General features: G+C 38.7%; 2 protein-coding genes across 15 annotated transcripts in view; both read right to left on the reverse strand.

Moving 5' to 3' along the window:
* The window catches only part of LOC133564594 (bleomycin hydrolase-like), a 39,585-nt gene extending 26,528 nt beyond the window's left edge, over positions 1-13,057 (reverse strand). The window contains exons 1-2 of the mRNA XM_061918993.1: positions 12,899-13,057; positions 1,239-1,436 (exon numbers count right to left, since the gene is read on the reverse strand). Of these exons, the coding sequence (XP_061774977.1) occupies positions 1,239-1,436; positions 12,899-12,908 (208 nt within the window). The 5' untranslated portion in view covers positions 12,909-13,057. The remainder of the gene's footprint in view (positions 1-1,238; positions 1,437-12,898) is intronic.
* A 4,639-nt stretch (positions 13,058-17,696) lies between these two features.
* LOC133564596 (rap1 GTPase-activating protein 2-like) overlaps positions 17,697-25,918 on the reverse strand; it is a 314,916-nt gene continuing 306,694 nt past the window's right edge. For all 14 annotated transcript variants that reach the window (XM_061919002.1, XM_061919001.1, XM_061918997.1 and 11 more), the window contains 3 exons: positions 21,920-22,022; positions 21,772-21,845; positions 17,697-18,976 (listed from right to left, as the gene is read on the reverse strand). In XM_061919002.1, coding sequence (XP_061774986.1) covers positions 18,968-18,976; positions 21,772-21,845; positions 21,920-22,022 — 186 coding nt within the window. In that variant the 3' untranslated portion in view covers positions 17,697-18,967. The remainder of the gene's footprint in view (positions 18,977-21,771; positions 21,846-21,919; positions 22,023-25,918) is intronic.

Below are 25,918 nucleotides of genomic sequence, written 5' to 3' on the forward strand. Positions count from 1 at the left end.
TGCATTGCAAAATCCTATAGAATAAATTGTAATGTATTTATCATGTTTAGAGTTTAGATTGGATTTTATTTTGTACGCGGCATAAATTTACTGTGCGTAGAGGACAGCTGAGCAGTGAGCATTTGCACAAGCGTGCACCTTAGAGGGAACGCTGGACAGGACTCCCAGTCAAGAGTTTATTTACTCAAAAAGCAGAGCTGTCAAAGTTAATACATACACAAATATCATCACATTAGTTACATATAAACTTAGATTAATCATGCAATTTATTTTGACCACCATTTATAACAACATTTGTTGATACAATATAAAATAGGACACAAATAACTTTTCAAAAATTGTAAAGAGGAAATAAAAAATAAAAAAAAGTTTTGTTTGTTATAATCCTACATTGGCACATTCCGTACTAGGGCAAGGCAGGGCAAGACAAGTTTATTTACAGAACACAACTGGCACACCAGGCAATTCAAAGTGCTTCACAAAAAAATTACAGGAATATATACATAATAATCATAATTAAAATTAAAATCATATAATAAACCATAAAAACAAGCATAATTCAAATTAAAACCAAATAGTGTCGATGAAATAGTTTCAGTTGTCACAAGCACAAATACAACATTTTCTACTAAAGTACGGTATCGGATATCGTACTACCAAACACTTCTCATAAATACCTAGTCTGTTTGCCCGCAAATCATTCCGATGAATCAGTCAAAAAATTCAATGCATTAGTCACTCAACCATGATTGCAAAATAAGCCAGCCATTTGATAAAGGTTAGAAACAATTGCATTCAAGGAAGAACTTGTGCTCTTCTGTCTTCGCAGCCTTCAACAACAGAAGTCTTCAATAAAAGGTGAAAGTGATCATAGATGTTAATTTATTAATTTCAGCTGTATTTTTTATGCACTTTCCACTGATTTAGTCGGTAAAATTACAAGTATTCTTTATTAAAACATTTTTTTATTTTATTCATAGTGTCTTGAGCGGCTTATGGAAAATTGTTTCGGTTTTCGTACGATTCGGTCTAGTGGGACCTTTTAGAACAAACTGCTGTACTAACAAAAAACGAGGTACCACTATATTTAGATATAACGTTGACTTTTCTTTATGAGCATATTGGAGAAAATATCCCACTGGCATTCAAAAGTGCTGGTGCACGGGCCTAACAGACGCTATTATGCAAACCATTAAAAAAAACATACATCCGAGATAAGAATAGACTAGAAGGTCTACCTGAGCTTTTTTGGTTGGTGACAGGCTTGCCCTCTGTGGGGATAGCATGCTGGAAGATGTGTACTGTATCCTGGACAGTCTGCCGGTGGAGACAAACCTCCAGCGGGTCGATGCAGGTTGAAACGTTCTGGGCCAACAAGTAGCGTGGCTCAGCCTGCAGGCGCTTCAGAAAGGTGGCTACCTTCTCCTGACTCAGACCTGGAGGCGCAGCAAAAAGAAGGCATGATTAAAAACTGAAGGGAGAAAAACGAACACAAGGAGTCATAACTATGAGGATTTTTCCAATATCGCAATACTCATATGCTACACTTAAAAGGGACCTATGATGATATTTATATGTCTTATTAATGTTGTTAAAATGTTGGCTGCGCATGTTAAACAAAGTCAAAGCATAAAATTTAAGGTTTTAGCGTGAGCTTGCATTGAGTTTGCAGGGTTTTGCTGTCTGGCTATGTCGTGATGTCACAGCGAAGTGGTCATACTTATTTCGACAAAGTCAAATGCTTAACCAGAGCTTCAGGCTATGAGAAAACACAAAAGAAAGGTAATATTGGCATGTGCCTAAACACAGACATGTGACATGCAATGACATTGATCCAAATTGATTGGAGATTGTGCAAGTGTACCGAAAATCATTATAGGGTGAATCTATAGAATATTTATGCGGTTTATTTTTCACCGTGTCTGGGGGAATAAAAATAGTGGTGACGACTTCAAGATATACATTTAAACAGTGTACATTTTCAAACGATAAATTCCAATACTTTTTGAAAGAGAGGGTTGCCATTTCACTTGCAATCTGGGAACGCCAGCACAAACCAACATGTTGCAAACAGACTAAAAAAAAATGTTAATGAAAGTGACAGTGGAGCAAAATTTACATGACGATTACAAAAAAATATTATCCTGAACACAAGGAAGTCTTTTAAATGTAGATTAAAATCATTATTGGTCTTCTTTAAATGTCTCACACTCACCACTTAAAAAGGTGTCATATAATATATTACCGTATGTTTTTCTAAATTTAAAACATGTCTTTGTGGTCTACATAACATATAATGGTGGTGTTTTGGTCAAAATTGTCAGAGGTATTTGTTGTTGTTGAACCCCATGATGCAGAGAAGGAGGCAGGCATTGAATGGGAAAACATGATTTAATTTAAATAACAGAACAAGAACAAACAAAAAGCACGCACGTGGGCGGAATAACAAACTAAGGGAGCTAGCACTGGAATCTAGAAAACAAAAAGGAACTTTAGCATGGAAGCTAGTGGATAGCAAACAGAAAAACTGGAAATAACTAATGCTAACAGACACAGCTTACCGCTACGACGACCAGGACAAAATGTAGCATGACAGGTAGTAGCTGTAACAAAACGACACGAAAGGTAGCACGACAAGAGTGATCTGTGGCAACGACAATACAATACAATGATCCAGCAACTGACACAAGACAAAGCAGGTACAAACAGGAGTGGGCTGATTGGCAACATGTGTGGCCAGGTGCCAATCAGCCGCAGCTGAGGAGGAACACAGCACTCAGGGAACAAGACAGGAAGCTGACAAAATAAGACCACTAGACAGGAACTAAAGGCAGGAGATACTAACCACAGAGGAAACAGACAAATGCAGAGGAAAAAACTAAAACATAGACAAACTGTCAGGGGAAAGCCTGACAAAAATGTTGCATCGATTATGTTTTACGGACCGTTTTCAAGCTGCTTTCTGATCATCTCTTCAGAAAGTGCAGTTTTATAGGTGGTCTTATTTATGTGGCTCCAGTTCTACTATGTATTGTTCCTGCCATCGTTGTTGTAGTTTTAGCACTTCCATAGCGAGTCTACGGACACATATGAGTTCTAACTATACCCTAATTTGTATTACAAAATGGCAACAGCGTCACATATGCATGTAAGAGCCCTACAACAAGAAGATAAAGAAAATGAAGGAGCTCATTGAGTACAGAGCAGACTAAAATGGTGGACTCACACTAAGCTCTTTGAGTAACACTTTACCATATATGAAGATATTTGCTGACGAAATAAGACAGAAAAGGTCACAGGACAGAGCAAATTCCAACGGCTTGTTGGACAACGTATGAAGGAAGGCAAGACTATTTTATATATACCTCTGCAATGTCTCCACAGTTTGACTTCATATTTTCAGTACTTACGGGAATCCCAAATATACATAAGCAGGTACCATCAGGTTAGAAAAATAGGTTCTGCATAGTAAGGCACCTTTAAAGTACCAGTTATGGGAATCCTAAATACGTACACAAAAACAGGTGCCAACAGGAAAGAGGAGTTGGTTTTTCATAATTTTACTCCTGTTAAGATCTAGACTGCCTTTTTGTAGTATAGAAGACAGTATGCTTGCAATTACATACAGTTGGGCAAAAAAGTATTTAGTCAGCCACTGATTGTGCAAGTTCTCCCACTTAAAATGATGACAGAGGTCTGTAATTTTCATCATAGGTACACTTCTACTGTGAGAGACAGAATGTAAAAAAAAAACAGGAATTCACATTGTAGGAATTTTAAATAATTTATTTGCAAATTATGGTGGAAAATAAGTATTTGGTCAACCATTCAAAGCTCTCACCGATGGAAGGAGGTTTTGGCTCAAAATCTCACGATACATGGCCCCATTCATTCTTTCATTAACACGGATCAATCGTCCTGTCCCCTTAGCAGACAAACAGGCCCAAAGCATGATGTTTCCACCCCCATGCTTCACAGTAGGTATGGTGTTCTTGGGATGCAACTCAGTATTCTTCTTCCTGCATACACGACGAGTTGAGTTTATACCAAAAAGTTCTATTTTGGTTTCATCTGACCACATGACATTCTCCCAATCCTCTGCTGTGTCATCCATGTATCCTCTCTGGTCCAAAACAACACACGGCAATTGAAATCAAGGTTTTAGGAATCGTCACCGAACACTACCCACTTGAGCTCTTTTTGTATGACTGGGGCCCTCGTGTCACAATAGTACTTGGGAAATGTCCGGTCAATAACTTTAAACCAACAGCACTGTCTGATTAGACATGACAAGTGACTGCTGATTATCTTCCTTAATCAATACAAATAGGTTCCAGTCACCCCCGCGACCCCAAAGGAAGACAAGCGGTAAAACATGGATGGATGCAACACAGCAATCGTAGTAGGCCTGAGCGATATATCGAGTTTTGAAAATATTTTTATATCATCGAACCAGGAAGGGGAAATCACAACAGACATCTCAAATGACGACGAGAGAGTCGAAGAGGGAGTTCTCGATTTTTTTTTATGGTCATTCAAATTTGAACTTTACAGTACGGATAAAAACCACATTTTGTTGCATTAGTTCATGGTAGTGCAGGATTAAAAAAGCAATAAGGTGCAAATATAATAAATAGATTACTGTACAGATAAATATAATGCACTTTTGCATATGCATCCACGTTTATGGATGTATGTTATATTGTCTTTATATTCCAGTAAATTAATACATTTTGGGGGGAATTGAGAGGATTGTTTTAATGCGTTCAACAATCTCACGGCTTGAGGGAAGAATTTTCAAGATTTATATGATAAAAAAACTAGTGGAAAGATAGCAGAGGGATTCTCTTCCTTAGATGTTTCTTTTAGTGATGTAGACTACGTCTACAAAACCCACAATGCCTGTAGTTAGCCACACTTGGACAAATGTATGCATCTGGAAAAAACATTAATTTGAGTTTATTACCATGTAAGCCCAAATCAAAACTGTTCTTGAGTTGCCAAGCAGGGCATATTTTGCATGAGAAATGCCGCCAAAAATGTGTGCCGAAATGAGGAAGATCATAGCCGCACAAAAAGTCAAGTCACTTACTAGGCGCTGACCAGAACCGTACGTGTGTGACAGTCCACTACATCGTCGACTGGGAATTAAAAAGTGCGTTCCTGCAAATGTTTTTTTTTTTATCCGAGTTTGCTGCATTTTTTATTATTTGCACAGCTATGTTATTTATTTTACGTAGAAAGATCATTTTTCTATATTATTTATATTATGTAATTATGTACTACTTAAACAGTTAATTTTCTGTGCTGTTGACCAACTGGGTTAATAAACGTGCCACTAACTGTTTACAGTACAATTGTCATTCACTTCAATTTCACTTAATATCGCTCAAAAATGAATATCTTTACATGTATACTTTCACTGAAAAACGTAGCAATAAATGTATTAAGATTTAAGTACATACATTACAAATAGGAAGACAGACTTGGCAAGTTTGCATGGTAGTATTATAGTAGTACTTTAGTGGCTGTGGGAGCTAATTGGTCCGTGGAGGTAAAACTTGATTGAGGGGGAGTGGCGCACAAAAGTGTATTTATATATATATATATATATATACACAAAAAAATATGCATACATATATACACGCACACACACACATATATATATATACACACAGTATATACATACATTTATATATATACATATATATATATACATACATATATATATATATATATATATATATATATATATATATATATATATATATATATATATATATATATATATATATATATATATATATATATATATATACATACATATATATATATATATATATACACATATATACACATATATACTGGGTGTGAGTTTTCCTTGCCCTTTTGTGGGTTCTTCCGAGGATGTTGTAGTCGTAATGATTTGTGCAGTCCTTTGAGACATTTGTGATTTGGGGCTATATAAATAAACATTGATTGATATATATATATATATATATATATATATATATATATATCTTGATTGGATTATCCAGAGAATAGTGCTCGATACCGTTGTAGAGCGCAATATGTATGTGTGGGAAAAATCACAAGACTACTTCATCTCTACAGAACTGTTTCATGAGGGGTTCCCTCAATCATCAGGAGATTTTATTGGAAGCATTCACATACAATGGTTTATATAGGGCACAGAGTGGGTGGGTACAGGCAGGCGTAGGGGCATGGTGATTGGCTCATGTGTTACTTAGGAGGTGTTTCCGTTTGTGGCGGCATGTTGAAACTATTTCACTGCACTTGTTGAGGGATGACAGGTCTGGATTATATATAACAAACAGTTTCTGTTTTAAGCATAGGTTGCATCTTTTATTACCACTGTTGTAAGGTGTGCTGGATGCAAGAATTTGCCATGTTATTGACTATTCAACATTATTGTCTTCGAGGTTCCAAATGTCTCCTCTCTGAGCTGCTACCTTACCGTGGTAGAGGAGTTTGCGTGTCCCAATGATCCTAGGAGCTATGTTGTCTGGGGGTTTTCATGCCCCCTGGTAGGGTCTCCCAAGACAAACAGGTCCTAGGTGAGTGATCAGACAAAGAGCAGCTCAAAGACTTCTATGGAATTACAACGAAATGAACCCAGATTTCCCTCGCCCGGACGTGGGTCACCGGGGCCCCGCTCTGGAGCCAGGCCCGGAGTTGGGGCACGATGGCGAGCGCCTGGTGGTCGGCCCTGTTCCCATGGGGCCCGGCCGGGCACAGCCCGAAGAGGCAACGTGGGTCATCCCTCAAATGGGCTCACCACTCATAGGAGGGGCCATAGAGGTCGGGTGCATTGTGAGCTGGGCGGCAGCCGAAGGCAGGGCACTTGGCGGTCCGATCCTCGGCTACAGAAGCTAGCTCTTGGGACGTGGAACGTCACCTCACTGGGGGGGAAGGAGCCTGAGCTAGTGCGCGAGGTAGAGAAGTTCCGGCTGGATATAGTCGGACTCACCTCGACGCACAGCAAGGGCTCTGGAACCAGTTCTCTCGAGAGGGACTGGACCCTCTTCCACTCTGGCGTTGCCGGCAGTGAGAGGCGACGGGCTGGGGTGGCAATTCTGGTTTCCCCCCGGCTCAAAGCCTGTACGTTTGAGTTCAACCCAGTGGACGAGAGGGTAGCTTCCCTTCGCCTTCGGGTGGGGGGACGGGTCCTGACTGTTGTTTGTGCTTAAGCACCAAACAGCAGTTCAGAATACCCACCCTTTTTGGGTACACTCGAGGGAGTACTGGAAAGTGCTCCTCCGGGTGATTCCCTTGTCTTACTGGGAGACTTCAACGCTCATGTTGGCAACGACAGTGAAACCTGGAGAGGCGTGATTGGGAAGAATGGTCGCCCGGATCTAAACCCGAGTGGTGTTTTGTTATTGGACTTTTGTGCTCGTCACAGTTTGTCGATAACAAACACCATGTTCAAACATAAGGGTGTCCATATGTGCACTTGGCACCAGGACACCCTAGGCCGCAGTTCCATGATCGACTTTGTAGTTGTGTCATCGGATTTGCGGCCTTATGTTTTGGACACTCGGGTGAAGAGAGGGGCGGAGCTTTCTACCGATCACCACCTGGTGGTGAGTTGGCTGCGATGGTGGGGGAGGATGCCGGACAGACCTGGCAGGCCCAAACGCATTGTGAGGGTCTGCTGGGAACGTCTGGCAGAGTCTCCTGTCAGAGAGAGTTTCAATTCACACCTCCGGGAGAACTTTGAACATGTCACAAGGGAGGTGCGGGACATTGAGTCCGAGTGGACCATGTTCCGAACCTCTATTGTCGAGGCGGCTGATTGGAGCTGTGGCCGCAAGGTTGTTGGTGCCTGTCGTGGCGGTAATCCCAGAACCCGTTGGTGGACACCAGCAGTGAGGGATGCCGTCAAGCTGAAGAAGGAGTCCTATCGGGTTCTTTTGGCTCATAGGACTCCGGAGGCAGTGGACGGGTACCGACGGGCCAAGCGGTGTGCAGCTTTAGCGGTCGCGGAGGCAAAAACTAGGACATGGGAAGAGTTCGGGGAAGCCATGGAAAACGACTTCCGGACGGCTTCGAAGCGATTCTGGACCACCATACGGCGCCTCAGGAAGGGGAAGCAGTGCACTATCAACACCGTGTATGGTGCGGATGGTGTTCTGCTGACTTCGACTGCGGATGTTGTGGATCGGTGGAGGGAATACTTCGAAGACCTCCTCAATCCCACCAACACGTCTTTCTTTGAGGAAGCGGTGCCTGGGGAATCTGTAGTGGACTCTCCTATTTCTGGGGCTGAGGTCGCTGAGGTAGTTAAAAAGCTCCTCGGCGGCAAGGCCCCGGGGGTGGACGAGATCCGCCCGGAGTTCCTTAAGGCTCTGGATGCTGTGGGGCTGTCTTGGTTGACAAGACTCTGCAGCATCGCGTGGACATCGGGGGCGGTACCTCTGGATTGGCAGACCGGGGTGGTGGTCCCTCTCTTTAAGAAGGGGGCCCGGAGGGTGTGTTCCAACTATCGTGGGATCACACTCCTCAGCCTTCCCGGTAAGGTTTATTCAGGTGTACTGGAGAGGAGGCTTCGCCGGATAGTCGAACCTCGGATTCAGGAGGAACAGTGTGGTTTTCGTCCTGGTCGTGGAACTGTGGACCAGCTCTATACTCTCGGCAGGGTTCTTGAGGGTGCATGGGAGTTTGCCCAACCAGTCTACATGTGCTTTGTGGACTTGGAGAAGGCATTCGACCGTGTCCCTCGGGAAGTCCTGTGGGGAGTGCTCAGAGAGTATGGGGTATCGGAATGTCTTATTCTGGCAGTCCGCTCCCTGTATGATCAGTGTCAGAGCTTGGTCCGCATTGCTGGCAGTAAGTCGGACACGTTTCCAGTGAAGGTTGGACTCCGCCAAGGCTGTCCTTTGTCACCGATTCTGTTCATAACTTTTATGGACAGAATTTCTAGGCGCAGCCAAGGCGTTGAAGGGTTCCGGTTTGGTGGCCACGGGATTAGGTCTCTGCTTTTTGCAGATGATGTAGTCCTGATGGCTTCATCTGGCCGGGATCTTCAGCTCTCACTGGATCGGTTCGTAGCCGAGTGTGAAGCGACCGGAATGAGAATCAGCACCTCCAAGTCCGAGTCCATGGTTCTCGCCCGGAAAAGGGTGGAGTGCCATCTCCGGGTTGGGGAGGAGACCCTGCCCCAAGTGGAGGAGTTCAAGTACCTAGGAGTCTTGTTCACGAGTGGGGGTAGAGTGGATCGTGAGATCGACAGGCGGATCGGTGCGGCGTCTTCAGTAATGCGGACGTTGTATCGATCCGTTGTGGTGAAGAAGGAGCTGAGCCGGAAGGCAAAGCTCTCAATTTACCGGTCGATCTACGTTCCCATCCTCACCTATGGTCATGAGCTTTGGGTCATGACCGAAAGGATAAGATCACGGGTACAAGCGGCCGAAATGAGTTTCCTCCGCCGGGTGGCGGGGCTCTCCCTTAGAGATAGGGTGAGAAGCTCTGCCATCCGGGAGGAGCTCAACGTAAAGCCGCTGCTCCTCCACATTGAGAGGAGCCAGATGAGGTGGTTCGGGCATCTGGTCAGGATGCCACCCGAACGCCTCCCTAGGGATGTGTTTAGGGCACGTCCAGCTGGTAGGAGGCCACGGGGAAGACCCAGGACACGTTGGGAAGACTATGTCTCCCGGCTGGCCTGGGAACGCCTCGGGATCCCCCGGGAAGAGCTAGACGAAGTGGCTGGAGATAGGGAAGTCTGGGCTTCCCTGCTTAGGCTGCTGCCCCCGCGACCCGACCTCGGATAAGCGGAAGATGATGGATGGATGGATGGTTCCAAATGTGCCTGCTGAGTTCTGTAGAATTCCGCAAGGTCTGGTTTCTAAAGGAGGCCTTGTGATTATTCCATTTGGCTTTAAACGCTCCTTCGGTTAATCCTACATACGTGTCGGATGTGCTAATGTCCTTGCGTGTTACCTTTGCTTGGTAAACGACTGATGTTTGTAAGCACCCCCCGTTGAGAGGGCAATCAAGTTTCTTGCAGCAATTACATTCCTTATTGGTTTCAGGGTCGTTTAGTCTGGGGGCAGGCAGTCCTTTTGCAAATGCTTTGTTGTGGTTTGAAATTATTTGTTGTATGTTATTCATACAGCTGTAGCTCAATTTAATGTTGTTCTTGTTGAATATTTTTCTTAGGGTGTTGCCTTTGGGGGAGTGTTTGTCGATCAGAGTGAGGAACTTGTGGCCGATAGTGGTTGAGATTTCTTGCTGAATGGGGGGGTTGTACCAGATGATGTTGTTTTGTTTTCTGCTCTTTTTTGGTTGGTTTCCTGGCGTGGGTTCATAGGTGAGGGTGAAGTTGTATCCGCTTTCATCAAGTGCTTTCTGGTACGGGGGGGTTGCTTGGTCGAATTCAGCTTTGCTAGATGACAGCAACGAGAGCCTTTTATTAATTCCGGTAGGTATTCTTTTCGTGGTGGTGGGTGGGTGGTTGCTGTCATGGTGCACGTATTGGAGTGTTGTGTTGGGTTTTGTGAATTGTTGGTAGCTGTTATTTCTCAGGTTGAAAGTGACATAGAGGAAGTTGACGGTTTGCTTGCTAGCTTGCTAGCCTCAACCTTAACCTTGGTATTTACCGTGATGACGGACTGGCAGTGTGCCACGCCTCGCCAAGGAGCAGCGAGAATACTAAGAAGCGCATATGCCAAATCTCCAAAGAGAACGGCCTACGGATCACGATTGAAACCAACAAGACCGAGGCAAACATTTCCACATCAACACCGTATCAAAAAATATAATTTGATAACGTCCGTAGTAACCTACCACATTGCGAAGGATGAACACTATTTGATTTCCAATTATGTAGCTCATTTTTATTTGACAGTTAAGATGTCTCTGACAATCTTTCACTTTCTGTTTTGGAAATGACATGAACGTTTGTGCCATTGCTTAATAACTGTTTAATAAATACAGTTTCCCTAAATTGACTTAGTTGTGATTTCCTTCTCTGCATGAAAGTTTAAAAGTAGCATATATTAATGAATATGAACAAGAATGTAGACACGTAGAATCATCATACTGCTGGGATTATATGTATCAATTGTTAATTCAAGTCCAAGGCAAAATATCGAGATATATATCGTGTATCGCGATATGGCCTAAAAATATCGAGATATTAAAATAAAGCCATAACGGCCAACTCTAATAAATATTTATATATGAGAATTTTGTTAATACTCAAAGGTGTACATAAATTGTAACTACATTATATATATGATCTGAGAAAAAAATAAGTCTTTGAATATCTATCTATAACACATCTATCTATACACATCTTAATTTACCATTGGCAGCAATAATCATCTTATAAATCAAGTTGTTCTGTTGATTGCCTATATACATACATACATTTATACATATATATTTATACACATATATATACATACATATATTCATATATACATATATAACACGGCGTCTTTGTTGCAGGCGTATTAACACCTCCGGACTCTTCAGGACAAAATAAGACATTTTTATTATGTGACGTCATTAAAAAAGCTATGAATGTCTAGGACTGTGGAGATTATAACCGCAGTGGTTTACTAGTTCATAGAACCGTAATAAAGGACACAATGACTGCACATGCTGCACTACTACTGGGAAGTGAACCAAACAACTTATGGACATGCGTGATTATTAACAAACATCTCATGTATATATATATATATATATATTCAGCGTTAATTTTTTTCAGATTATATATGTATTGCAGTAGCATTTCATGTACCACGCTTGATTATTAACAAACATCTCATATACATATATATATATGGGGGGGGGGGGGGGGTGTTGCTGCCCACATGTGGTCATGCGGTCCTCTCCAAGGTTTCTCATAATCATCATTGTCGACGTCCCACTGGGTTTAGTTTTCCTTACCCTTATGTGGGCTCTACCGAGGATGTCGTTGTGGTTTATGCAGCCCTTTGAGACACTTGTGATTTAAGGCTATATAAATAAACATTGATACACACACATATATATATATATATATATATATATATATATATATATATATATATATATATATATATATATATATATATATGCAATCAACAGAACAACTTGATTTATAAGCTGAATTATTACTGGCAATTGTGAATTTAGATGTTTATGGATAAATATTCAAAGCCTTAATTTTTCTCAGATTATATATGTGATGTAGTAACATCCTATGTACATGCTTGATTATTAATAAACATGTCATAAATATATATGTACATATATATATGAGATTCTTGTTAATAATCAAGCATATATATATATATATATATATATACATACATATATGTATATGTATATGTGTGAAATGTTTGTTAATAATCAAGTGTGGTACATATAATGTGACTACATTACATATATAATCTGAGAAAAATTAACACTGAAAATATATATATATATATATATATATATATATATATATATATATATATATATATATATATATATATATACACATATGAGATGTTTGTTAATAATCACGCATGTACATAAGTTGTCTGGTTCACTTCCCAGTAGTAGTGCAGCATGTGCAGTCATTGTGTCCTTTATTACGGTTCTATGAACTAGTAAACCACTGCGGTTATAATCTCCACAGTCCTCGCCATTCATAGCTTTTTTAATGACGTCACATAATAAAAATGTCTTATTTTGTCCTGAAGAGTCCGGAGGTGTTAATACGCCTGCAACAAAGACGCCGTGTTTTTTAAAAGGTGGACAAGCTAGCTGGAGGAATGCTAACTTTAGCCGATTAGCTTCCTCAGTTGTCATCCTCCATCTGTCACGCCAGCAGCCCGCCGGCGCACAGAAACACCAATCAGGACAAAAACAAGAAAAAAGGCGACGTTAAACTTACCGGTTTCCATTTCTTCTCAGACGTGAAGGAGAGCGACTTGGTACGATTTTACCGGCTCTTTGTTGATGTCAGACACCGACTGTTCGTCAATGAAAAGGCAAGGGTGCGTTCGTTTGCACACCAGAGTCCTGTCTTTGACGTGGAGCTGGGCGGAGTTTAAAGTGAACTATTTCAAGTGCGTTGCTCCCGCCCGAACCAGACACGCCACTCTTAGTTACCAAAGTACTGTTAACCGGTTCTATGCCTATATCGATGGTAAATTGATATTTCGACAGCAGCCCATATAAACTTTATTTGCTACATTTGTACATCTTGAAAACAGGATTGACGTATGAATAAAAATTGCTTTGGGACCTCCGAGAACGTTGATATTTAAAGAAATATATATATAAAAAAGAAAAAAAAAAAGAGTAGACTTCTTTTAATCAGGCTTATATTAAAGGCCTACTGAAACCCACTACTACCGACCACACAGTCTGATAGTTTATATATCAATGATGAAATATTAACATTGCAACACATGCCAATACGGCCTTTTTAGTTGACTAAATTACAATTCTAAATTTCCCGATGAGTTTCCTGTTGAAAAAGTCGTGGAATGATGACGCGTGTTTTTGACGTTATTGGTTGGAGGGGACATACTAGCCCAGCACCACTTACGGCTAAAAGTCGTCTCTTTTCATCGCGCAATTACACAGTATTCTGGACATCTGTGTTGCTGAATCTTTTGCAACTTGTTCAATTAATAATGGAGAAGTCAAAGTAGAAAGATGGAGTTGGTAAGCTTTAGCCACACGAACACACGGTGTTTCCTTGTTTAAAATGCCCGGAGGTGAAGCTTTACTATGGATCAGAGCGGTCAAGCGAACATGGTTCCCGACCACTTGTCAACCGGCAGGTTTCGGTGAGAAAATTGTGGTAAAAAGTCGCCTCTTACCGGGGATCAGCGGAGCTGCTGTCCTTCTGCAGTTTCGTGACTTATCTCAGAGACTGGCGTCAACACACCCGTGGACACACTCCTCCGACTATCAGGTACTATTTATCTCACTAAAACACTAGTAACACAATAGAAAGATAAGGGATTTCCCAGAATGATCCTAGTAAATGTGTCTAAAAACATCTGAATCGTTCCCAATGCAATCGCCTTTTTTTTATCTTTATTTTTTTCTAGTCCTTCACTCTAACTTTCTCGTCCACAAATCTTTCATCCTCGCTCAAATTAATGGGGAAATTTTCGCTTTCTCGGTCCGAATAGCTCTTGCTGCTGGAGGCTCACATTATAAAGAATGTGAGGATGTGAGGAGCCCTCACACCGGTGACGTGATCGTCTGCTACTTCCGGTAAAGGCAGGGCTTTTTTATTAGCGACCAAAAGTTCCGAACTTTATCGTCGATGTTCTCTACTAAATCCTTTCAGCAAAAATATGGCAATATCGCGAAATGATCAAGTATGGACACATAGAATGGACCTGCTATCCCCGTTTAAATAAGAAAATCTCATTTCAGTAGGCCTTTAAACCCTCCTTTTAAGATGTGCTATTAGGATTTACACAGTATGAAAACATTTTTTTAAAGAAATTTAACCTTTGCAACCCCGTTATACTATTGGCTAAGTATTAAATTCATAAATGTAAGTTTCTCAATACTCGACCTGTTTTTTGTGCCTTTAAAAAACAATTATAACTTTACTTCAAACAATTTCTATCTCTAACAACCAAGAAGCTGTGAAAACTATGATGCTGTGCTCCAAATTTGGATTATTTATATATATATATATATATATATATATATATATATATATATATATATATATATAACAAAATGTAAAGCTTATGGCTATGGCTTTACATTTTGTTATACATACACATATATATACATATATTATATATATATATAATTGTATTTTAGTTGCTTTATTGAGTTTACAACCCCCTGGCGCTGCTCTGTACTTTTTTTGAATTTTTTTATTTGCTTGTATGTTGCATATTATAAATAAAGGTCCATAAAAATAAAAATAAACTTTTATTCTTTATTATATTTTTTATCTTTATTTTGATTGTTATTTTTTTATTGAATTCATTAAAATTATCACTATGATTATTCTCTTAAAGTTATGTTTTTAATAATTTATGTATTATTTATTTTTACCCCAATGCAGCTGAGATAGGCTCCAAGGGACAAGCGGTAGGAAATGGATGGATGGATGGATGGACATATATATTATGTTTCATCATCTCTTCTTTTTTTCTGTGAAGCACTTTGCGTTGCCACCTGCCTGTGCATGAAAAGTGTTATATGAATAAAGTTTGATTGATCGTGCAATTAATATGCACAAATGCATTAATAGAGCATTTTTGTTTTGTTTTATTGGTACTCAAATATATTGATATTACAAAGATGTAAACATTTACTATATAACAAGCAGATTAAGTGTAACACACATCCGATTTGCTGTGAGGTGGATCTTTAGGTAGCTAGCTTGCAGTATACCTCTCAAAGTCTGCTGGGATAGGCTCCAACTCACTTGTGGCACTGAATAAGGGGTAAAAACATGGATGGATGGAGTAGGAAGAGGAAAAAGTCTGTTTGATATGTGTTTATTTGAGTGAATCCCAAACCCAGCACTTTGTTTCGTATTGAAGCCAGAAGTCAGCTGGGGTAGACTCCAGCACTGGGCGAATGGTTGAATGCATAGATGGGTGGTGGACTTAAAACTATATTACTTACCTTTCTGCGAGTGGAAACATGAACTTCTTTGTTTAAATAAAATCTACCAATAAATAAATTACTCAAATTATTCAAAATTTATTTATGTATAGTAGCACTTTAAATGCACAGGAAAAAAAATACATGGCACCTAAAATTGAGCCTTGGGGAACCCAGGACCTTATTTCATGGATTCATACTTACATTAAAACAAATTTTTATATTATGACTATACTATGTTTTAAAAAAAATTGTAGTTCGGGGGTCAGCAGCCCGCGGCTATAGAGCAACATGTGGCTCACTGGACCTTATTCAGAGATGTGTGAAAATGGAAAAAGATGAAGAAACATTTTTTGTCTTTGTTTTAATGTATTTTCTGTAGGAGAACCAACATGACACAAACCTTCTTAATTGTTATAAATTCCACTGTTTATGTTATACATGCTTCACTGATGATTATTTGGCAAGCACCGTTTTGACCTACTAATTTCAGGGAACTGTAGTTACTGACAGTGGTTTTCTTGAGTGTTCCTGAGCCCATGTGGTGATATCCTTTACAAACTGATGTCAGTTTTTGATGCAGTACCGCCTGAGGGATCCAAGTTCACGGGCATTCAATGTTACATGCAGGGATTTCTCCAGATTATCTGAACCTTCTGATGATAATTCGGACCGTAGATGGCGAAATCCCTAAATTCCTTGCAATAGTTTGATAAATGTTGTTCTTAAACTGTTCGACAATTTGCTCACGCATTTGTTCACAATGTGGTAACCCTCGTCCCATCCTTGTTTGTGAAAGACTGAGTATTTCATGGAAGCTGCTTTTATACCCAATCACGGCACCCACCTGTTCCCAGTTAGCCTGTTCACATGTGGGATGTTCCAAATAAGTGTTTGATGAGCAATCCCCAACTTTTTCATTGTTTTTTACACTTGTGCCAGCTTTTTTAAAACATGTTAAAGGCATCATATTCCAAATGAGCTAAAATTTGCAAAAAGTAACAACGTTATCCAGTTCGAATGTTAAGTATCTTGTCTTTGCAGTCTATTCAATTGAATATAGGTTGAAAAAGATTGGCAAATCATTGTAGTCTGTTTTTATTTACAATTTACTCAACAAGCAAACTTAACTGGTTTTGGGGTTTGTACAAAAATGGGTAACAAAAACCCATTGGGTTTTACAACCAATGATACGTTCAATGACTTTAGAAATATTCACTATTTGGATGGGAATAGCCAGTGCCAAACATATTGTATATTCAATATTTAAAGTTTATAGATCAGTCCTTGTCAATAATTCCTTGGAATATTTTTTTTTATCATCTTCATTTAAAACCCCTCCAAAAAAATGTATGTGTGTTTTCGATAATTATGTGTTTGGCATGGTTTATTTGATTACAAATAAACAAAAATGTTGAATAACAAAGAGAGGCATTAGTGTCAATGACGTTTTATCATTATTTTTTTTCAATTTTAGATGGAATTTGGGCTTTTTGTTAGCTTTAAACTATATTCATCAAACATTTTTGAATATGGTGAAATAGATTCTTTAAACTTTTCGCCGTGTGTAGTGTATCCATGCAATAGAATTACATTAGGTCAGGAAAAAACACAGAGGCTATTTCATCCCTCCAAACGGACTTCGCAGGTTTCCCTGCTCTTTAGGGGATTTTACTTTCAAATAAAATGTATTTAAATAAAATCTCCAGAAGAGCAGGGAAACCTGCCAAACCGGCTTGGAGGGATGAAATAGCCTACAAAATATTGTATTTTCAAATAAAATCCCCTGAAGAGCAGGGAAACCTGCGAAACAGACTTGTAGGCAAGAAATAGCCCGTGTTTTTTCCTTACCTAACGTATATTCTGCTCTACCTTGGTATTGAGCACTGTATAACGGATAAACCACAGAAACCTCGACAATTGAATAATTATGTTTATACCGCTTGTCCCTCTCACTGTATTTAAATTAACTTATCAAATGCATTCTAATGTTAATAAAATGTACCCGCATACATGAGTGACAAAAATGATCCATCCATCACACATTTATACATAAAAAAGGAAAAAGAAAAACGAGAACTGCAAAACTGACACAAAATACAACATTTTATTTGTCGAATAAATTTCCAGCAGCACAATACATAACGAAATATACATTTACATATTTAGACGGCTTTGAAATTCATATATTTCTTAACCTAATTTACCTAAGTACCTTTCAGTTGTTTTTTCTTTTGTACAATGCCAAAAAAATAATAAATTAAGTTTATTAAAAGTGAAAAGGCTGCAAGGCATTCAGGCTGCTGCAAACATAACGACAATGCGATTTATTCAAGCGTGTCTCTACATTTTTTTTCTGTCCCCGGCTTCCTTTCCATCCAAAACGATGATTACTGGCAGAAAAATAGAAAATGAACCCGCTTTCGAAGAAAGTGTTTGGTCACGTCTGCGATATAGCTGGATATCTTTTTTTAATTCTGAAGGTGAACTATTTCAAACTACTCTTCGTGTGCACGTAAGAGACTTCAACAACAAAATAAATGTTGTTTTTACCAGAAGTGTTTTTTTAAAGGTTCGATCAAGTCATCAAGTTGTTAGAGGAAACGGTAACAACAACAACAACAAAAAAAAGCTTAATTACGCACAAACACAGCTAGCAAGCCACAACGGGAGGTATCGGCGTGTGAAATGTTTACCGCACTGAAGTGAAATGTCTCTTTTTAAGAAATGCGGCCGTTGTAAGATTTTCATTCCTATCACATAGTGAGAGTAAGAAGCAGCTTTGGCTAAAATTAGACACAGTTGAAATGTCCCTGCAGGAGTAGCATGTACTGCAACGTAGTTTTCCCCGTGCATGGCAAATACACAAACGCTATGTCCGCGGGATCCCAGCAGCATTCATACAGTAGTGCGGCAGCTAGCGAGGTAACCATAAAGGTTTGAAATACAAAAAAAAAAATTTCCCAAAAGGACACAGCAAACTCAAATCCTACGGACGACTCCACTTCCAATTGCCGGTTGTTTGTTACCAGTACTGTACTTTACTGTACTCTGCTTTTTGGAGCAAGCCAAAACAAGTCTCTATAAAGCCTCATGTTGCTACTCAGCAAATAAATAATAGTGCCCAGCTAGGTCAGAATTTACCCGACTATGGACCGCTTTGTCTGCCAAAAGACGGTCAAAAAGATCCACTTTTCTCTCTACGCTGTAGACTTCACAGTATTGTCAGCTGCTTTGGGTAGTGGGGTCGTTCTTAGTCCCGTCCATAGCGGTAGCAAAGTGGTTCTATAGTGATTCCGTGTTTTTTTGACATTGTGTTTTGCACAGCTCCATCCGGACTTGATGCGAAAGTCTTGCAATGCAGCTACTCCGACTGAAAGAGAGAAGACTGGTTACAGCTACGTCAACATCACGCTTCATAGCATACATGTTCTTTTTAAAAGGGATTTTACAAAAAAAGCCCAGGTGTCCCCAAACTAAAGATCCGGCCTGCTGGCGTCTGTAGGGACGTCCCAAGTTAAAAAAAGACATTTAAGAAAAATAAAATATGTCCTGTGAATCATTTTGTTGATGTAGATGGCCATATCTACTATTCATATTACTTTACACAAGACAAGGGTGTTTTTATTGTGGCCGTATTTGTATTCTTTGACTTTATTAAATGTTTGCTTTACGGTTTGGCACAGCCAGACGAGAGCAAGAACAGATAAAAAGAAGGGAAAAAAAGGAAGACAGAATAGGAAATTGTTGGGACATGACAGAAAAAAAAAAATATATATATATATATATATACATACATATATAAGCAGGTTTCGCAGGTGTATCTGCTCTTCAGAGGATTTTATTATATGTAGATAGATATTACTTTATCGATTCCTTCAGGAGATTATATATATATATATATATATATATATATATATATATATATATATATATATATATATATATATATATATATATATATATATATATGTATATATATACAGTGGGGCAAAAAAGTATTTTGTCAGCCACCGATTGTGCAAGTTCTCCCACTTAAAATGATGACAGAGGTCTGTAATTTTCATCATAGGTACACTTCAACTGTGAGAGACAGAATGTGACAAGAAAATCCAGGAATTCACATTGTAGGAATTTTAAATAATTTATTTGTAAATTGTGGTGGAAAATAAGTATTTGGTCAACCATTCAAAGCTCTCACTGATGGAAGGATGTTTTGGCCCAAAATCTCACGATACATGGCCCCATTCATTCTTTTCTTAACACGGATCAATCGTCCTGTCCCCTTAGCAGAAAAACAGCCCCAAAGCATGATGTTTCCACCTCCATGCTTCACAGTAGTTATGGTGTTCTTGGGATGCAACTCAGTATTCTTCTTCCTCCAAACACGACGAGTTGAGTTTCTACCGAAATGGATACATGGATGATACAGCAGAGGATTGGAAGAATGTCATGTGGTCAGATGAAACCAAAATAGAACTTTTTGGTATAAACTCAACTTGTCGTGTTTGGAGGAAGAAGAATACTGAGTTGCATCCCAAGAACACCACACCTACTGTGAAGCATGGGGGTGGAAACATCATGCTTTAGGTCTGTTTTTCTGCTAAGGGGACAGGACGATTGATCCGTGTTAAGGAAAGAATGAATGGGGCCATGTATCGTAACATTTTGAGCCAAAACATCCTTCCATCAGTGAGAGCTTTGAATGGTTGACCAAATACTTATTTTCCACCGTAATTTACAAATAAATTATTTAAAATTCCTACAATGTGAATTTCTTAATTTTTTTTCCACATTCTGTCTCTCACAGTTGAAGTGTACCTATGATGAAAATTACAGACCTCTGTCATCATTTTAAGTGGGAGAACTTGCACAATCGGTGGCTGACTAAATACTTATTTGCCCCACTGTATGTATATATATATATATATATATATATATATATATATATATATATATATATATATATATGCATATAGTATATTTATATATATGTATATATACATATGTATGTATGTGTATGTATACATATGTATATATACTGTATGTATATGTATATACATATATAAATATATGTATACACAGTACATACATACACACACATATCCCTATTAGCTAACAAACATCACTAGTTTAACCCTCATCTGTAATTTGTGACAAACAATTACATCCGTGTCCTTCCTTCTTATAATATTTCTTATTTAACAACAACTGTAATTTAGAAATATTTAGTGGGACGGCTAGCTAGTAGAGTTGTATAGTGTAGCTAACACTGGCTAGTAACAATATCTGAATTTCTAAATTTTGGACCAAACTCACACATCTAAAAAAATATAAATATGTCTATTTATTACATTTATTTTAAGGAATAAATAAATAAATTAATATTGAGGAGCGTTTGGCGGCCATTTTTGGCCCAGAACTTGTTTTTAATTGGCCTTTAGCATATGGTAAAAAAAAATAGAAAAAAATTAATTGATTATTAATGAGATGTCAACTTTTTAGATTGGTGTCTTTTATGCCCTGATGTGGGCCTACCGAGGATGTCGTAGTGGTTTGTGTTGTGGTTTGTGCAGCCCTTTGAGACACTAGTGATTTAGGGCTATATAAGTAGACATTGATTGATTGATTGATATATTCCTAGGAATGATTGTACTTCTGCCTAAAACAAGCATAACATTAGAACAACTTGCAAGTTTACCAGCACATATTTTTTCATAATAAAATAGAACTATTCTAAATCTAGAATATTTAGTTATATTTTGCTTAAAACTAGACTCATAAAAGTACATTTTATCTCAATTTATGAATTTAAAAACACCATTTGGCTTAATATTAGGACATTTTACTCAAATCTAGCTATGTGAAGAGAGTAACGTGCTATAATAGAGACCTTTTTCTTATTTTAGAACTCATTATAGTCTTAAAATCAGAAGAAAAATAGGTTATGTTTTAATTGTTTGAGCCAAGCAAATGTTGCTTAACCAATTGGCAGAGATTATTACTTGAAATAAAGAAAGTTATTTTAAGATAATGTGAGCTTGTTTCGAGTTTGGCTGTTTTTGCATTGTGGATAGCTAGGTGAAATAGCTAGGTGTCCCAGTACTTTTGTCCATGCACTATAAAATACAGATTCGGTACTAAAAAGACAAAAAATAAAGGGCATACGTTGGTGGATGAGTGACTCATTTTGTCAAATTTGAACTTCAAGCTGGACCTCGGTGATGTCTTACTTTTCCCATCTGGAGACGAAGAAAAAGAAACATGACTCATAGGATGGAAACATTTTAGACTTTTTTAGTGGCAAAAAAATGACCTGTGGGACTGCGACACATGATGATGGGGGTTCCTGACACTGGACTGTCGATGCTGATCGAAGGACTGAAGACAGAAGAAGAGGCCATGGAGGGATGGCCGACCTACAAAAGAAAAGGGTGGAAAAGGAATATGACTTAAGATAATACAAAATATTTTTTGTTACATAAAGCAGCGAGTTTTTGGACTGATACAACATTAATGGGAGTTTTGGCTTTTCCACGCTTCCTTGTGGTTTATATCAGGGGTTCCTAAACTTTTTGACCCCAGGGCCAGCTAAATTGTGTACAATTATATTGTGAATTATATTTATATAGTGCTTTTCTCTAGTGACTCAAAGTGCTTTTACATAGTGTGATTTACGTGTCCTGTCATTGGATACTCATCGGGACCGTTAACGGATGAATTTGAGGACACACAGAGTTGATAGACAGTTGCGATAGCCAATCACATCACAAGTGGTTGACATTAGCCTATTGAGGTTCCTGATGTTAACAAGACTGTGATTGGATACTTGCTTGTGAGTATCCAATCACAAGTTTCCATTTAGCAGGAAGCAAGTGTTGCGCCGTATCCAGACTGGGATAGCAGAGGAGGAGAACAAAACGTTGAATAGGTGGAAGATATATATTTGCCAGGCCATTTTCAAGAAGGATATTCAAAGAGAAACTACATCTTGTGAGACGGTGTCGGCCAACCCCAGAAGCTAGCTCAGCTGTTCTGGCGATGAAATAAGGAAATGTTCGCCATTTCCACTCGAATGAGCCGACGATGAGGAGTACCACTGGCTTATACGGCGTCGAATGGATACTACGAATTGTGAGTTCAAGTATTTGATATTTTCATTTTAATATATTTTTTTAAATTTTAATTTTGACAGTACCACACAATATATGTTTTAATTGCTGATGCGTTTTAATAGATTTTTAAATGCGCCAGAAAATAACCCGTTTTGTACACTGTTGATGTGGTTCAATGCGCTGTAAATGTGTTCCTGTATAGCAGGGGTGTCAAACTCAAATACAGAGTGGGCCAAAATTTTAAACGGAACAAAGCTGCGGGCCAAGGTTGAACGAATTAACCTTTTAATAGGGACCCAAACAAGTTTTGCATTAAATATTGAACAAGCAAGGCTTATATAACTTTAGTGACATGCAAAATCCAGTTTCAAATAATAATAATAATAATAATTAAAAAAATATCAATGGCATATCAAATAAAATTTAAATAAAAATGTTATGCCTTTTTTTCTATTTGCGATCTTCTGAGTTAAATATCAAGTTCTTTCCACAGGCTAATAATAAATTACAAAATAAAATAACAATAATGAATGAACCAAACATTCAAGCTTTGAAGTAGCAAGAGAAAATGCATGAATAAAACGTTAATTATTGGTCAGTTTGCTGGAAGTTTCCCGGAAGAGTTAGTGCTGCAAGGGGTTTTGGGTATTTGTTCTGTTGTATTACGGTGCGGATGTTCACCCGAGATGTGTTTGTCATTCTTGTTTGGTGTGGGTTCACAGTGTGGCGCGTATTTGTAAAAGTGCTAAAGTTGTTTATACGGCCACCCTCAGTGTGACCTGTATGACTGTTGACCAAGTATGCCTTGCATTTACTTGTGCGTGTGTGTGTGTGTAAATGCCACAAATATTATGTGACACGCTGTTAGTATTGAGGAAAAGCGGACGTGACGACAGGTTGTAGAGAACGCTAAAGGCAGTGCCTTAAATGCATGCCCCCAATGTAGTTGTCCAGGTGGAAATCGGTAGAAATTCGGGAGAATGGTTGCCCCAGGAGATTTTCGGGAGGGGCACTGAACTTCGGGAGTCTACCGGGAAAATTAGGAGGGTTGGCAAGTATGAGTATTAGCGGTGAATGCGGTGTTACAGCGGCACCGACGCTGTATAACACCGGCGGGCCAGCTCTAATGCTAAATTGATATTGCCTCAAGGGCCAAATTAAATTACACGGTGGGCCAGATTTGGCCCGCGGGCCAGAGTTTGACACCCATGCTGTATAGTATTTCTCCAGCAATGGTCATGTGATGACAAAGTATAGTATTTTGAGAGGTAATCATTGAAGTCAAGCATCACTTAAAGGCCTACTGAAATGAGATTTTCTTATTTAAACGGGGATAGCAGGTCCATTCTATGTGTCATACTTGATCATTTCGCGATATTGCCATATTTTTGCTGAAAGGATTTAGTAGAGAACATCGATGATAAAGTTCGCAACTTTTGGTCGCTAATAAAGAAGCCTTGCCTTTACCGGAAGTAGCAGACAATGTGCGCGTGACGTCACGGGTTGTAGGGCTCCTCACATCCTAACATTGTTTATAATCACAGCCAGCTGCAGCTAGAACTACTCGGACCGAGAAAGCGACAATTTCCCCATTAATTTGAGTGAGGATGAAAGATTCGTGGATGAGGAAATTTAGAGTGAAGGACTACAAAAAAGAAAAAAGTAAAAAAAAAAGGCGATTGCAGTAGGATCGATTCAGATGTTTTTAGACACATTTGTCTAGTGATTTAGGGCTATATAAATGAACATTGATTGATTGATTGATTTACTAGGATAATTCCGGAAAATCCCTTATCTGCTGTTGTGTTGCTAGTGTTTTAGTGAGATTAAATAGTACCTGAAAGTCAGAGGGGTGTGGCCACGGGTGTGTGGACGCCAGAGTCTCTGAGGGGGTCAAGAAGCTGCAGCAGGACGGAAGCTCCGCTGACGTCTCCGGTAAGAGGCAACTTATTACCACAATTTTCTCACCGAAAACTGCCGGTTGACGCTCTGATCCATAGTAAAGCTTCATCTTCGGGAATTTTAAACAAGGAAAACACCGGCTATGTTTTTGTGGCTAAAGGCTAAAAGCTTCCCACCTCCATCTTTCTACTTTCACTTCTCCAATATTAATTGAACAAATTGCAAAAGATTCAGCAACACATATGTCCAGAATACTGTGTAATTATGCGATTAAAGCAGACTACTTATAGCTTGGATTGGGCTGGACACTTTGCGGGAAATTTAAAATTGCAATTTAGTAAACTAAAAAGGCCGTATTGGCATGTGTTGCAATGTTAATATTTCATCATTGATATAAAAACTATCAGACTGCGTGGTCGGTAGTAATGGGTTTCAGTAGGCCTTTAAGGCCTAGCTAGGAAACGCACAGCCCGCCACTGCGTTTATCATTGCATTCGTACTCCACACAGAAAAAGCCTGGGTCACTACCACAAGCCTTGCATCATGCCAGTTTATCCACATGCTGTACTGCAGGGGTCACCAACCTTTTTGAAACTAAAAGCTACTACTTGGGTACTGATTAATGCGAAGGGCTACCAGTTTGATACACACTTAAATGAATTGCCAGAAATTTTGCTCAATTTATCTTTAACTCTACGTTATTATTAATAATCAATTATATTTATCTTTGTGGAAACACTGATCATCTTAATGATTTCTCACAATAAATATATATTTTTGATGACATGTTTTAAATAGGTTAAAATCCAATCTACACTTTGTTAGAATATATAACAAATTGGACCAAGCTAAATTTCTAACAAAGACATATTATTTCTTCTAGATTTTCCAGAACAAAAATGTTAAAAGAAATTCAAAAGACTTTGAAATAAGATTTAAATTTGATTCTACAGATTTTCTAGATTTGCCAGAATATTTTTTTGAATTTTAGTCATAAGTTTCAAGAAATATTTCACAAATATTCTTCGTCAAAAAAAAAACCAGAAGCTAAACTTAAGAATTCAATTAAAATATATTTATTATTCTTTACAATAAAAAAAAATACTTGAACATTGATTTAAATTGTCAGGAAAGAAGAGGAAGGAATTTAAAAGGTAAAAAGGTTTAAAAATCCTAAAATCATTTTTAAGGTTGTATTTTTCTATAAAATTGTCTCTCTTAAAGTTATAAGAAGCATAGTAAAAAAAACTATGAATTTATTTAAACAAGTGAACACCAAGTCTTTAAAATATTTGCTT

This window comes from Nerophis ophidion, linkage group LG13 (assembly GCF_033978795.1).
Source record: "Nerophis ophidion isolate RoL-2023_Sa linkage group LG13, RoL_Noph_v1.0, whole genome shotgun sequence".
In the NCBI taxonomy this organism is placed as follows: domain Eukaryota; kingdom Metazoa; phylum Chordata; class Actinopteri; order Syngnathiformes; family Syngnathidae; genus Nerophis; species Nerophis ophidion.